This window comes from Symphalangus syndactylus, chromosome 22, assembly GCF_028878055.3.
Source record: "Symphalangus syndactylus isolate Jambi chromosome 22, NHGRI_mSymSyn1-v2.1_pri, whole genome shotgun sequence".
NCBI lineage: Eukaryota > Metazoa > Chordata > Mammalia > Primates > Hylobatidae > Symphalangus > Symphalangus syndactylus.
This window is the reverse complement of record NC_072444.2, coordinates 11,197,464-11,212,359: the sequence shown is the minus strand read 5'-3', so window position 1 is coordinate 11,212,359 and position 14,896 is coordinate 11,197,464. Positions and strand designations below refer to the sequence as shown.

The window sequence follows — 14,896 nt, the reverse complement described above, 5'->3', positions numbered from 1 at the left end:
CAGCCTGGGCGACAGGGCAAGACCTGTGTCCAAAATAAATAAATAAATAAAATGATGATTATGATGGATAACGTAATGATGTAAGCCACTGTGGGTCCTCTTCTGTCTTCAGGTCAGTGGGCACCTAGTGTATTTGACACACAAAGAGAATCATATTTTAACCTCCATTTGTCAGAATTTTTATCAGTAACAATTAAGAAATAAAACAAATAATCATGGTCAGAAAGTAAACACAGTGAAAATTTTATTTATTTTATTTTTTTTATTTTTTGAGACGGAATCTAGCTCTGTTGCCTGGGCTGGAGTGCACTGGTGCGATCTCGGCTCACTGCAAGCTCTGCCTCCCAGGTTCATGCCATTCTCCTGCCTCAGCCTCCCAAGTAGCTGGGACTACAGGCACCTGCCACCATGCCCAGCTAATTTTTTGTATTTTTAGTAGACAGGGTTTCACCATGTTAGTCAGGATGGTCTCGATCTCCTGGCCTTGTGATCCACCCGCCTCGGCCTCCCAAAGTGCTGGGATTATAGGCGTGAGCCACCGTGCCTGGCTCTTCCCTCGTTTTTATAGTTACTGTGGTATCACTGTTGATTTCAAATTTGTTGTTTAAATGCAAGGATGTGGCGACATGAACTACTCCCAAAGTGAGCTCCCATGATTTCGACCCACTGGGAACTCTCAAACTAAATGTGTGTAGCTGACTCCCTGTGTGCTGGGGGCCAAGCGTATAACTCAGAGTAATCCAAATTAGCTTCCATGTAGAATATATTACTTATTAAAGGTTAGGTAATAAAACATATGAATCTGAAGCTTACATATATTCTTAAAACTTACAGCAGTCCCAATGCTTTGGGAGGCCGAGGTGGGAGGATCCCTTGAGCCCAGGAATTCGAGGCTGCGGTGAGCTGTGATTGTGCTATTGCCCTTCAGCCTGGCTAACAGGGGGAAACTCTGTCTCTTAAAAAAAAAAAAAAAAAAAAAGAACAAAAACCAAAAACCTCACAGAAATCACGACAATTAGTACTTTGACCAACAGAGGGATCTCTTTGGGAAGGACGATTTTATCACCGACATTATTTAGAATTGCCAAGCCATGGTGATAGTAAAAAGCAGACCTACCCATTTTCATTGATGTTTTTATTTTATCTTTTTTTTACTTTTTTTGTAGAGGTGGGGTTTCACCATGTTGCCCAAGCTGGTCTTGAACTCCTGGGCTCAAGCAATCCACCTGTCTCAGCCTCTCAAAGTGCTGGGAGTACAGGCGTGAGCCATGGCAACTGGCCTCACTAATGTTTTTAAATTCTCTACAGACAAAGCATGCCTTATTTCTTGCACATGGCAGACTCACCACCACCCTTACCTGATTCACCTCTGCCTCAGGCTACCAGTTTCCCATCTTTGGCCAAGACAAAGGCCCCTTCCAAAGCTGACAACATTCCACTACTTTTTTTTTTTTTTTTGCGATGGAGTCTCACCCTGTCACCTAGGCTGGAGTGCAATGGCCCGATCTCAGCTCACCGCAACCTCTGCCTCCTGGGTTCAAGCCATTTTCCTGCCCCAGCCTCCCAAGTAGCTGGGATTGCAGGCACGTGCCACCACGCCCTGCTAATTTTTTGTATCTTTAGTAGAGACAGGGTTTCACCATGTTGGCCAGGCTGGTCTCGAACTCCTGACCTTGTGATACACCCACCTCGGCCTCCCAAAGTGCTGGAATTACAGGCATGAGCCACTGCGCCCAGCCCTTTTTTTTTTTTTTTTTTTTTTTTGAGATGGAGTGTTGCTCTGTCACTCAGGCTGGAGTGCAGTGGCGTGAATTTTTGTCTCCCAGTTTCAAGCGATTCTCTTGCCTCAGCCTCCTGAGTAGTTGGGATTATAGGCGTGCACCATGATGCCTGGCTAATTTTTGTAGTTTTAGTGGAGATGGGGTTTCACCATGTTGGCCAGGCTGGTCTCAAACTCCTGACCTCAAGTGATCCATCTGCCTCGGTCTTCCAAAGTGCTGGGATTACAGGCATGAGCCACTGCGCCTGGCCAACTTTCTTTTATTAATTCTTTCTTTTTTAAAAAGAGACAAAGACTGCCTCTAAATCCACTCTTTCTAATTTTGGCTCCACAAGCTATTTCCAGCCAATGACCCTGGGTAAGTCAGTTCATCTCTTTAAGTCTGTTTTCTCATCTGGAAATGGAAGTAACAATCCTTACCCATGCCTTACCCCTGTGAGGGCTCCATGAAGCAGTGGGGGAGAAGAGTGTTTAGAAAGAGGGGGGCACCACCCAGGTGGCAGGGGTACACAGATGGCAGGCCTTGACAACAAAGGTGATTATGTTCTTCTGAGGTCACAAGCTCTTCCTGGATCCAGGATCTGGGAGAGGGGAAGGGGATCTGGTGGGTGCTAGACTGCAATCACCAAGAGATTTTTTTCCTTCTAGGGAAAGGCTAGATCCTCTTGGCCAGGAGGCAGGGGACTGATCACCATGACCTAGGCTGCTCTGCTGCTGTATCAGAGCCTGGTTGGATAGAGAACTTCTCTTCCAGGGGAAGGTGGCCAAGGAGCAGGGTACAAAGAAACACTGAAACCAGCTGGTTCTTGTCCTGGGAAGCACCCGGGAAAGAGCTCACCTAGTTGTTTAACTGTCTTCCCCAAAGAAAATGTAACTTTTTTTTTCTTTCTTTTCTTTTCTTTGAGACAGGGCCTCATTCTGTCTCCCAGGCTGGAGTACAGTGCCATAATCATTGCTCAGTGCAGCCTTAACATCTCAGGTTCAAGCTATCCTCCTGCCTCAGCCTCCTGATTAGCCGGTACTACAGGCACAAGGCACCAGGTATTTTTGTATTGTTTGTAGAGATGGGGTCTCACTATGTTGCCCAGGCTGGTCTCAAACTCCCGGGCTCAAGCAAGCCTGCCTCGATCTCCCAAATTGCTGGAATTACAGGCATTAGCCACTGTGTCTAGCCAGATAATGTAACTTTCTAGAGCAGGAGTCAACAAACTTTTTTGGGGGGGAGCTCAAACAGCAGAACTTTATTTCTGACAGTTCTGGAGGTTGGGAAATCCAAAATCAAGGTGCTGCCAAGGTAGATTTCATTCTGAGGACTCTTCCCTTGGCTTGTCATCAGCCACCATCTTGCTGTGTGCTCACATGACCACATGACCTCTTCTTTGTGAGCTTGAGAGAGAGGGAGTAAGCTATCTGGTGTCTGTTCTTATTAGGGCACTGTCTTAGTCCATCTAGGCTACTACAGCAAAATACTTTACAGTGGGTAATTTATCAAAGGCAGAAATTTCTCCCAGTTCTGGAGGCTAGGCAGTCAAGGATCAAGGCTCCAGGAGATTTGGTGTCTAGTGATGGCCAGTTCCTCATACAGAGCACTTTCTTTTTTTTTTTTTTTTTTTTTTTTTTTTTTGAGACGGAGTCTCGCTGTCACCCAGGCTGGAGTGCAGTGGCGCGATCTCGGCTCACTGCAGGCTCCGCCCCCTGGGGTTCACGCCATTCTCCTGCCTCAGCCTCCCGAGTAGCTGGGACTACAGGCGCCCACCACCTCGCCCGGCTAATTTTTTGTATTTTTAGTAGAGACGGGGTTTCACCGTGTTAGCCAGGATGGTCTCGATCTCCTGACCTTGTGATCCGCCTGCCTCGGCCTCCGAAAGTGCTGGGATTACAGGCGTGAGCCACCGCGCCCGGCCTAGAGCACTTTCTATGTGTCTTCACATGGCAGAAAGACAAGGCAGCTCTCTGGTGCCTCTTTTTTTTTTTTTTTTTTTTTTTAAGACGGAGTTTCCCTCTTTTTGCCCAGGTGATCCGCCTGCCTCAGCCTCCCAAAGTGCTAGGATTACGGGCGTGAGCCACCGCTCTGGTGCCTTTTTTTTTTTTTATTTTTTTTTATTATACTTTAAATTCTGTGCTACATGTGCAGAACATGCAGGTTTGTTACATAGGTATACACGTGCCATGGTGGTTTGCTGCACCCATCAACCCGTCATCTACATTAGGTATTTCTCCTAGTGCTGTCCCTCTCCTAACCCCTCACCCCCTGAACAAACTTTTTTTCGAAAGAGCCAGCTAGTAAATATTTTAGGCTTTTCAGGCCATATGGTCTCTGTTGCAACTACTCAACTCTGCTGTTGTAGTGAGAAAGCAGCCATAGACGATACGTAAACGGAGCGTGGCTGTGTTCCAATAAAACTTTATTTATGGATACTACAATATGAATTTCATATAACTTTCACATGTCATGAAATATTCTTCTTTTGACTTTTAAAATGATTTAAAAATCTAAAACCCATTCTTAGCTTGCAAGCATACAAACACAGTAGGCCAGATTTATCATGTGGGCCAGTTTGTGCGCCTCTATCCTAGAGGGCAGAGACTGTCTTCTCTGCTGTATTCCCAGTGCCTAGAACAGTGCCTGGCATGTTGCTGGTGCTCAGTAACTATTTGTTGGTGATCAGCTGCTCCCTCTTCCGCCCCCCCTTTTTTTTTTTTTTTGAGACGGAATCTCGCTCTGTCACCCAGGCTGGAGTGCAATGGCACGATCTCGGTTCACTGCAAGCTCCGCCTCCCAGGCTTCAGCAGAGGGACCCAAAACCCGGCCCTCAGCCCCTGTCAGTTCAGCCCCCTGCTCCTTACCAGAACTGCCTCTTCAACAGGTTGCAGAGTGGTAGCCTCACTCGTGTCTAGCAAAGCCCTTTCACACTCATGTCACTCATTTAACAAACACCTCAAGGCCAGGCGAAACCCCGTCTCTACAAAAATCTTTTAAAAATTAAAAATAAAAAAAATATAGCTGAGTAGTGGTGCATGCCTATAGTCCCAGCTACTTGGGAGGCTGAGGTGGGAGAATTGCTGGAGCCCAGGATGTTGAGGCTGCAGTGAGCCATGATTGCACCACTGGACTGTAGCTTGGGCCACAAAACAAGACCCTGTCTCAAAAAAAAAAAAAAAAAAAAAAAGCTAGAATTTATCCACCACTCAGAGTGTAGCATTTCAGAGCATGCAATTCGATTGCCTGGGTCTGAGTTGCAAATTTACCATTGCATAGCTGGGTGGTGTTGGACATACTATTCATTTAGTCTTTTTTTTTTTTTTTTTTTTTTTGAGACGGAGTCTCGCTCTGTCGCCCAGGCTGGAGTGCAGTGGCGCAATCTCAGCTCACTGCAAGCTCCGCCTCCCAGGTTCACGCCATTCTCCTGCCTCAGCCTCTCCGAGTAGCTGGGACTACAGGCGCCCGCCACCACGCCTGGCTAATTTTTTGTATTTTTAGTAGAGACGGGGTTTCACCGTGGTCTCGATCTCCTGACCTCGTGATCCACCCGCCTCAGCCTCCCAAAGTGCTGGGATTACAAGCATGAGCCACCGCGCCCGGCCTCATTTAGTCTTTTTGAGTACCTGTGTGGCAGGCAGTGTGTCAGGTGTCAGGAAGACAATGAAGAACCAACAAGACCCAACAGCTACCCTCTCACAGTTTACAGTCTAATTTAAAAGCCAGATGTAGGCTGGGGGCAGAGGCTCACGCCTGTAATCCCAGCACTTTGGGAGGGTGTGGCAGGTAAATCACCTGAGGTCAGCCTGACCAACATGGAGAAACCCAGTCTCTACTAAAAATACAAAAAATTAGCCAGTGTGTGGCGGGCGCCTATAATCCCAGCTACTCAGGAGGCTGAGGCAGGAGAATCACTTGAACCCAGGAGGCAGAGGTTGCAGTGAGCTGAGATTGCACCATTGCACTCCAGCCTGGGCAACAAGGGTGAAACTCCATCTCAAAAAAAAAAAAAAAGCCAGATGTTAATCAAATAGTCACATAAACACATGCAAAAAAGTACAACTTTGAGAAGCACTGTCAAGTATTGATTGCTATGGGTATGAGTACTATGGAGGTGAGGGAAAATGTTCTGGAGGAAGTGATGTAGAGCTGAGCTGGCTTGAAGAACAAAGAAGACTGTTTCAAGTACAAGGAGTGGCATGTGCAAAAGCCCTGTGGCAGAACTGAAGGAAAGCCAGTGTGGATGGAGCCACGAGACAGGTGGAGCACCCTTTTGTGCACTGAAACTGCAGCGGCATCTGCACCTGTGGGCTACGGTTTGTTCTGCACAGCTCTCTGATGAGTGACTGCTATGCCTACTCCAGAGATGGGCAAGCTGACCCCTGGAGAAGCTCTCCAGGTAAAGCCTAGATGTCCTCTGGGCTCCCCTCTTACCGGCATGACCCACTCATGGGAGAGGGGACACAGGAAGTGAAGCTTATTCATAAAAGGTTGAAAGCACAACCATTCAGTCCTTAAGTGAGAGGATGCGCTTGATAGGGAGATTACTTTGAGAGGGAGAAGAAAGAGGGTCAGGGACCCAGGAAGGGGGAAAGCTGAAGGTAGAACCACTCCTGCTTTCCCTCACCTGCTCTATTCCTGCCATCCACCCCACCTCTCTGTCCCAGCCCCTGACTCTCATCCTGTGGGTCTCAGTGTCTCTCTTCCTAACTTAAATGTGGCTGACTGCAAGCCAGGTATCTGGCAGCTGTGTGCGATCTGTTCCAACTCCTGAGTATAATTACTAGATCTAGCAAATCAAAATACATGATACCCAATTTGAATTTCAGATAAACAACACATAAACTTTTAGTCAAAATATGTTCAAGTATAACAGCTCAAACCGGGAGCAGCAAGAGCTGGGGCATCACAACCTGCTTCCAGGTAACTGAACAGGACGATCCCCACACTGATGTGAATAATGGCTGCCAACTCTGGTCCAGGCTGCCGTCTGTTTTGTCCTCACCTTTTCTCATCAGGGAGGTGGAGACTATGTGAACAAAAGAACACACTCTGTGCTGGGTGCAGTGGCTCACACCTGTAATCCTAGCACTTTGGGAGGTCGATGGTGGCAGATCACCTGAGGTCAGAAGTTCAAGACTAGCCTGGTCAACACGGTGAAACCCCATCTCTACTGAAAATACAAAAAATTAGCTGGACGTGGTGGTGGGCACCTGGAATCCCAGCTACTCGAGAGGCCGAGGCAGAAGGAGAATGGCTTGAACCCGGGAGGTAGAGGTTCCAGTGGGCTGAGATGGTACCATTGCACTCCAGCCTGGGCAACGAGAGTGAAACTCTGTCTAAAAAATAAATAAATAAATAAATAAATAAATAACACACTCTGGAGCCAGACTGTCAGGTTGTCTCTCAGCTCTGCCATTTTTCAGTCCTGTGGCTTTTTTTTTTTTTTTTTTTTTTTTGAGATGGAGTTTCCCTCTTGTTGCCCAGGCTGGAGTGCAATGGCACAATCTCAGCTCACTAAAACCTCCACCTCCCAGGTTCAAGTGATTCTCCTGCATCAGCCTCCCGAGTTGCTGGGATTACAGGCACCCGCCACCATGCCCAGCTGCTTTTTCTTTCTTTCTTTTTTTTTTGTATTTTTAGGAGAGATGAGATTTCACCATGTTGGCCAGGCTGGTCTCGAACTCCTGACCTCAGGTGATCCACCTGCCTTGGCCTCCCAAAGTGCTGGGATTACAGGCGCGAGCCACCGTGCCTGGCCGCAGTCCTGTGGCCTTGGAGGGACCCAAGTAATGGGATGCTTACTTTCTCTGCCCTCAGTTTCCTCATCTGTACACTGGAGAGAATAATAGCACATAACCCATAAGATTACAAGGATTACCTTAGTTTATGCAGGTAAAAAACGCATAGAACAGTGCCTGGTCCATAGTAAGTGCTATGTTAGTGTTAGCTGTCATTATTTATTTACACCACAATGAATGTAAACTCCATAAAGGCAAACACTTTATTTATTATGTATTTTATTATTTATTTATTTATCTATTTATTAGCAATGGGGTCTCACTCTGTCGCCCAAGCTGGAATGCAATAGCGTGATCATAGCTCACTACAGTCTCAAATTCCTGAGCTCAATGGATCATTCTACCTCAGCCTCCTGAGTAGCTAGGATTACAGGTACCCAGCTAAGGACTTTAATTTACTCATTGCTATATTCTCAGCACCTAGTAGAAAGCCTGAGCTGCATCCCCTGGTGTGCTGAGGCAAGAGGATTGCTTGAGGCCAGGAGTTCAAGACTGTAGTGTGCTATGATTGCGTCTAGGAATAGCCACTGCACTCCTGCCTGGGCAACATAGCGAGACCCCATCTTAACAAATAATAATAATAGGCCAGGCGCAGTGGCTCATGCCTGTAATCCCAGCACTTTGGGAGGCCAAGGCGAGCAGATCACGTGGTTAGGAGACTGAGCGCATACTGGCCAACATGGTGAAACCTCGTCTCTACTAAAAAAAAAAATATATAAAATTAGCCAGGTGTGGTGGCACACGCCTGTACAAAAATTAGCCAGGTGTGGTGGCACATGCCTATAGTCCCAGCTACTTGGGAGGCTGAGGCAGGAGAATCATTTGAACCCGGGAGGCGGAGGTTGCAGTGAGCTGAGATCAGGCCACTGCACTGCACTCCAGCCTGGGCTACAGAGTGAGACTCAGTCTCAAAATAATAATAATAAAAAGAAGGCTTGGTTTACGATACATGCTCAGAAAGAGGGTCTAGTGTGTAATATATAGCCATAAATAAGCCAGGTGTGGTGGCTGTAATTCCAGCATTTTGGGAGGCTGGAGGATAGCTTGAGGCCAGGAGTTTAAAACCAGCCTGGGCAAGATAGTGAGACCCCATCTCTACAAAAACAAAACATATAAAAAATTAGCTGGGGGCCTGGCGCAGTGGCTCCCGCCTATAATCCCAGCACTTTGGGAGGCCGAGGTGGGGGGACCATGAGGTCAGGAGATTGAAACCATCCTGGCCAATACAGTGAAACTCCGTCTCTACTGAAAATACAAAACGTTAGCCGAGTGTGGTGGCACGCACCTGTAATCCCAGCAACTCGGGAGGCTGAGGCAGGAGAATTGCTTGAACCTAGGAGGTGGAGGTTGCAGTGAGCTGAGATTGAGCCACTGCACTCCAGCCTGTCAACAGAGCGAGACTGTGTCTCAAAAGAAAAAAAAATTAGCTGCGCATGGTGGCACACACCTGAAGTGCCAGCTACTTGTGGGAGGTGGGAGGATTGCCTGAGCCCGGAAGTTCAAGGCTGCAGTGAGCTATGATTTTACCACTGCACTGTAGCCTAGGCAACGGAGCGAGACTCCATCTCTAAAAAACAAATAAAAATATGTAGCTGTAAATAATTTATTGAATTAAAATGAATCTTGTCCTATAAAGCTGAAAGATTGAGATTATAATTCCCATTTTACAGATGGAGAAATTGAGGGTTAGAGGCATAAAATGAGTTTCCCCGTGTTAAGAAGGTAGCAGAGCTGGAATTCAAACCCAGATTTGTTGGGTTCCAAAGTCCTTTCACCCAAAATTCAGTTCAACAGCTGAGGTCCTACCCTGGGAAAGCCATGGAAAAGGGGAGCACGTAGATTCTGGAGAAATCCTTACCCACTTTGATTTTTTTTTTTTTTTTTTTGAGATGGAGTCTCCCTCTGTCGCCCAGGCTGGAGTGCAGTGGGGCTATCTGGGCTAACTGCAAGCTCCGCCTCCCGGGTTCACGCCATTCTCCTGCCTAAGCCTCCTGAGTAGCTGGGACTAAGGGCGCCTGCCACCACGCCCTACTAATTTTTTGTATTTTTAGTAGAGACGCAGTTTCACCATGTTAGCCAGGATGGTTTCGATCTCCTGACCTCGTGATCCGCCCGCCTCGGCCTCCCAAAGTGCTGGGATTACAGGCGTGACACTTATGTTTTTAAAGCCCTAGTCTGTTCTCAACCTCTTGTGTGACCTTGGGTAAGTCACTTCATCTTTCCGAGCCTGTTTCATGATTTGTAAACTAGGTGGTGGTAATCACTCAAGGAAATCACATGGCTCGCAGGAAGCTCTTGATAAACATTCCTTCCCATCCCCCTGCCTTAGAACAGCTTTGCAAATAACTGACCAGTCTTCCTGCAAAACCAGCAAGCTTGTCCCTCCAGCAAGCTTGTCCCTCCAGCAAGCTCACTCCTCACTTGTGAATACATCTCACCACACCTGGACCCCTAAGGCTCTTTAGGTGGAGGCTGAATCTCTCTAGGGGAACCAGTCTCCCTGGCCTTTCACTCCAAGTCCCACCAAGCCTCGGTTCATCCTGGGAGCCTGGTCCCTCCTCAGAGAGTCGCAAACCCAAACCAGTCCAGAGCTGGGGCTACAGGTGACTCCAGGGAGACCTGGCCTGAAAGGACCCCCTTCAAGTGATAGGGCAGAGCACAGACTGCAAAAACGCATATTAAGAAATCACTCTTGGCCGGGCGCGGTGGCTCATGCCTGTAATCCCAGCACTTTGGGAGGCCGAGGCAGGAGGATCGCTTGAGCCCTGGAGTCAGAGACCAGCCTAGGTAACACAGCGAAACTTCGTGTTTCTCTCTCTCTTACTATATACATGCATACATATACGTGTATATATAAAACATTTATTTATATATGTAATATTTACATACATTATGTAAAATCAATCGATCAATCACTCTGTGCTGGCCCTGTGGGTCCTGATGGTGGTAACAACTGCTGATGCCTATCTGGGCCTGGGGCACTGAGATCGCCCGGAGATCACAGCGTTAGCTTCAGTGCGGGGTAGAAATTAGTAGAGGTTAGGGGATCTCTAGGGCCTGGTGAGTTGAGGGCCCAAGGGGAGCGGGTCCCAGGCTCCTTCCAAGCCTCAGCCTAGATCAGGCCCAGGAACCCAGTGTGAATGTGTGTGCGGGGGGCGGGGATAGGGTGCTTCCCTCCCGTTGGAAGGAGAAGGAACATCTGGGCTGGGATTCCAAAAGAGCTGAGCGGGGGAGAACGGTGGCCCTGGTGTGGTGTGTCCAGGGGGACACCGCTGGAAGGCAAGGAGCCAGCAGGGCCTCTCGGGCGGAGCCGAGCGCGGGCCGGGGTCTCGCGTCAGGGGCGGGGCCGGCCCTCTGGGCGCGGCGGGGGCGGGGGTCCGCGCTGGGAATGCCGCGCCGCGGGGGCTGGGGCGGGGCTTCTCCGGCTCCGCCCCCGCGCAGGTAGCCAATGGGCGCGGCGGCGCCGGGTGACGGAGGGAGCCGAAGTGCTAGTGCCGCGGCGGCGGCTGCGGACGGCCCAGCCGGAGCGCGAGGGGCTCGGCGGGGGGGCGCGGCGGTTCGGGTCGCAGAGCCAGGGACCCCAGGACCCGGGAGGCGGCGCAGCCGGGGCCGCCGGAGGAGCGCGGGTAACCCGGCGGCGGCGCGATGCCGCTCGCCCAGCTCAAGGAGCCCTGGCCGCTCATGGAGCTAGTGCCGCTGGACCCAGAGGTGAGTGAGCGGGGCGGGGGACGGGCGCCCGCGGCCGGCGAGCCCGGATCCTCACAGGGGCGGGGCGGCCCGAAGCGCCGCTGCAGCCCGGCGGGCGCCCGCGAGGGCGCGAGTGCCCTCCGATCTCTTGCCCACTGTCCGGCTCCACCCCCCTATGCCCTGGGTGTGCGTGTGCGAGGGACAGTTCCACCAAGCGCCGACTACCTCCCCGCCATAGCCAGGAGAGGGGATCGTATGGGGCTCTGAGATCTGGTAGCTTTCATCCCACACCTAGGACCCGTCCCGGCATCTGTCCAGAGCTGTCGGAGCTTCCTCCATTAATGCAGACGGGGAGATCTTCAGTGCCAGATGCCTGGGATTCTACCAGAGACAGGGGTTATGGGACCCCCACTTCTCCCAGGGCCCTCCGCCAAGAGCTCCCTGCTTCTGGCTTCACCGCTGCTGAGCCTAGAAGGATTGCCCCTCTTGACCCCTGGCGGATGTGGAGTGTGGGATGGCACCACCCGTCTGGGGCTGGAACTCCTGGTTTTCTTTGCCCTGAGGCTAGGGCCAGAGGACACCTGTGTCCCCTACCCCGGGCTGTGGAGAAGAGAGTGGGGAAGAGCCCTTAGACCTTGTGAAGATGATTCCTGGCAGGGCGTGGGGGGACCTTGGTGCCTGCCTCCTTTCTTATGCCCCTTCCGGTAGGAAGGGCTGGGCCCTTGGGGAGTTTGGCTTCTGCCAGCCCAGACTCCCCAGACAACCCAGCTCCTTCTCTCTCAGAAGCAGCTCCTGACCTCCCTTGAGGGCTCTGTGGCTCCAGTCCCTAATCGTGCAGAAGGTCACCTCTTCCTGTGCCTTTTGACCCCAGGGTCAAGGTCAATCCCCTGAACGAGCTGGTGGAGAGCCTCCTCCTTAACCTCTCGCTGGGAAGGAAGCAGGTGATATTCTCCTTCCCAGGTGGTTGTTGGGGGGATGCAGGGAGGGAACGGAGACCTCATTTGAGCCCAGGAGCTGAGATGACTTTCTCCCAGCTTGGGCCTGGAGCCCCTGTCTCCGTCCCCTCCTCTGCCCTCTCTTACCTGGGGCAGCCACCAAGTGTCCTGCCTCTCAGGACCACAGGCTAAGATCAGGGTGAGCACCCAGGGTCCCCGGCCCCCAGGGTGTGCTGCCCCTTTAAAGGGATGGCCGACACTGGCTATTGGAGGGTGGGCGCGGCAGGATTAGGTAACCAACCTGAAGGCGCAATTTGGAGTAAATTGCTCTGGGATTCCTGCCATGGGGATTTTACAGGCACTGCTAGGCTGCTCAGAGGTTCTCTCGCTGACTCACCCTCTGAGGTGAGGAACACTGCCCTCTGCAGCCCCTGTACTGCCACCCCCCGTACTGCCACCCCCCTACTAGGACTGGGGCACAAGGTCCTGGGGGTGGTGCTCAGAGGTGGATTCCTTTGCCCAGGCACGTCCCTGGGACCAGGCCTCCAAAGGGGAAGGTAGGGCTGGGAGAGGCTGGGGAGAGACTTTATGCTGATAGGGAGGGTGGACACCCAGGAGCTCGATCCTGGGGCACCACTTCCTGCTTCTCTTTAGGGAATCCTGAGGCAGGGGCCAGCTTCACCAGGGGGCTAGGTTTAACTGGGAAACTCATCTCAGTTTTGAGTTCTGTAACACCTCAGGTCTGTGAGAGGCGAAGACCAGCGGACTTCCTGGGATTGGTGGGGCAGGGGGACGCGATTTCCTCAGGAGCTTCGCTCCAGAAACGCTGTGTGATCCTCAGTCAGTCCTCAGCCTGTCTGGGCCTCTGCTTCTCCAGTGGCAAGTGCTAGGTTCTAGCCTCCATTTCCTGGGCCTGAGAGGGTGCAGAGCGCTGGGTACTGTTGTCTGGTCCCCCCTCCCCCACTCCTGGAGGTGCCAGGCGACTGGGTGTTATTGTTTGGGTAACAGGAGCCACAGGGCAGCCACGGTGCAGGTTGGGCTGTTGTCACTGGAGAACAGGGCCTCGCTGTTCTTAGCCCAGGTGACATGTAAGCGATACAGCCGCCTGACCTGCATGCAGGTGTAGGCACCACCGCTGCTGGCAGCTCCTAGCCAGGAAGGAGGCAGGTGAGGGGTTGGTGGGGGACTTTTCACAGGGACCTAGGATCTGGACTGCCCTGCCCTCCCCTAATGCTGCTGAAAATGGGCCGCTGGGAGGCAGGGCCTGGCCCAGGGTGCAGCCCAGGTGGAGTAATCTATGGGAAGCGTGGGCGAGGATTCTGCCTGGGCCTCGCTTAGCCCTGTTGAAAGCAGTAGCCTTGTCCCCAGGCCCAGTTCTGCCACGTACAGAGCTTTACTATGTGCCACCCATTCTGCCTTACGAATCTCACCCCACTTTAATTCTCACAACAGCTTCTCAAGGTAGGGATTATTACCCCTGTTTTCAGATGGGACAACTGAACTCAGGCTTATGCATTAATATCAGAGCCAGGGTTGGAACGAAGATCTCTCTCTCTTCCACCGAGTGGGAGAGGCTCAGGGATGGAGAAGGGCTGGAGCCACACTAGCTCAGGTGGAAGGTGCTCCAAGAGAGGCTCCGGATGTTGGCAGACTCTCCTTATCCTGCAGGGCCCTTGTCCAGTCTTTGCTGAGGGCTGGCCGTGCCAGCCAGCCCTGGCACCTGGCCCCCAGCCTCCAGCAGTGAGCAGGGCTGCCAATGCTGGGCTCAGAACCCAGCTCCTGGGGCTGCTTCCTGCCTGTGGGGCACGTGCTGTCCTTCTCCATCTGCTGCCCAGCTTCTCCAGACGCTGCCCTGGGCCCCTCTTTCCAAGACAGAGCTGCTTGGGTGGGAAGGAGTGATGCCGGTTGGAACCCATTTCTGACATCTTGGAACTGGGGGCAGTGGTCTGGGGCCCTGGGCATCTGTCCTCATGAGCAGTGCTCTCTGAGAAAGAGGGAGGAGTGTGTGTCTTCAACCTCTAAGAGGCCAAAGGACTCCTAAGACAAGGTCCTTCATTCAGTACTCTGCAAGGTCAGCACCATTGTCCCCATTCAGTCATTTATTTAGCACTTAGGTGATAAGTACTATTTCAAACAACAAAGTGCAGTTGTAAGCAAGACACACCTGTCCTCGTGATACAGATGAGGAAACAGACTTCATTATTATTATTATTATTTTGAGACATAGTCTCGCTCTGTCGCCAGGCTGGAGTGCACTGGCGTGATCTCGGCTCACTGCAACCTCCACCTCCCGGGTTCAAGTGATTCTCCTGCCTCATCCTCCCGAGTAGCTGGGACTACAGGCCTGTGTCACCACGCCCAGCTAATTTTTGTATTTTTAGTAGAGTCGGGGTTTCACCATGTTGACCAGGATGGTCTTGATCTCTTGACCTCGTGATCCGCCCACCTCGGCCTCCCAAAGTGCTGGGATTACAGGCATGAGCCACTGTGCCCGGCCGAAACTGAGACTTTAAAAAGTGATAATGAGGCCATGTGTGGTGGCTCATGCCTGTAATCCTAGCACTTTGGGAGACTGAGGCAGGTGGATCACCTGAGGTCAGGAGTTTGAGACCAGCTGGGCCAACATGGCAAAACCCCGCCTCTACTAAAAATACAAAAATTAGCCAGGCGTGGTGGTGCAGCCTATATTCCCAGCTACTTGGGAGGCTGAGGC

General features: G+C 51.4%; 1 protein-coding gene across 4 annotated transcripts in view; it reads left to right on the top strand.

Moving 5' to 3' along the window:
• RPS6KA1 (ribosomal protein S6 kinase A1) overlaps window positions 1-14,896 on the top strand; it is a 67,983-nt gene that overhangs the window by 11,264 nt on the left and 41,823 nt on the right. Inside the window, exon 1 of one of the 4 annotated variants that reach the window (XM_055261184.1) lies at window positions 11,044-11,269. The exons of 2 other annotated variants lie outside the window; for them this stretch is intronic. In XM_055261184.1, coding sequence (XP_055117159.1) covers window positions 11,207-11,269 — 63 coding nt within the window. In that variant the 5' untranslated portion in view covers window positions 11,044-11,206. Of the gene's footprint in view, window positions 1-11,043; window positions 11,270-14,896 lie in introns of those variants that run through there. One more of the 4 variants, XM_063631430.1, reaches the window with a different exon arrangement.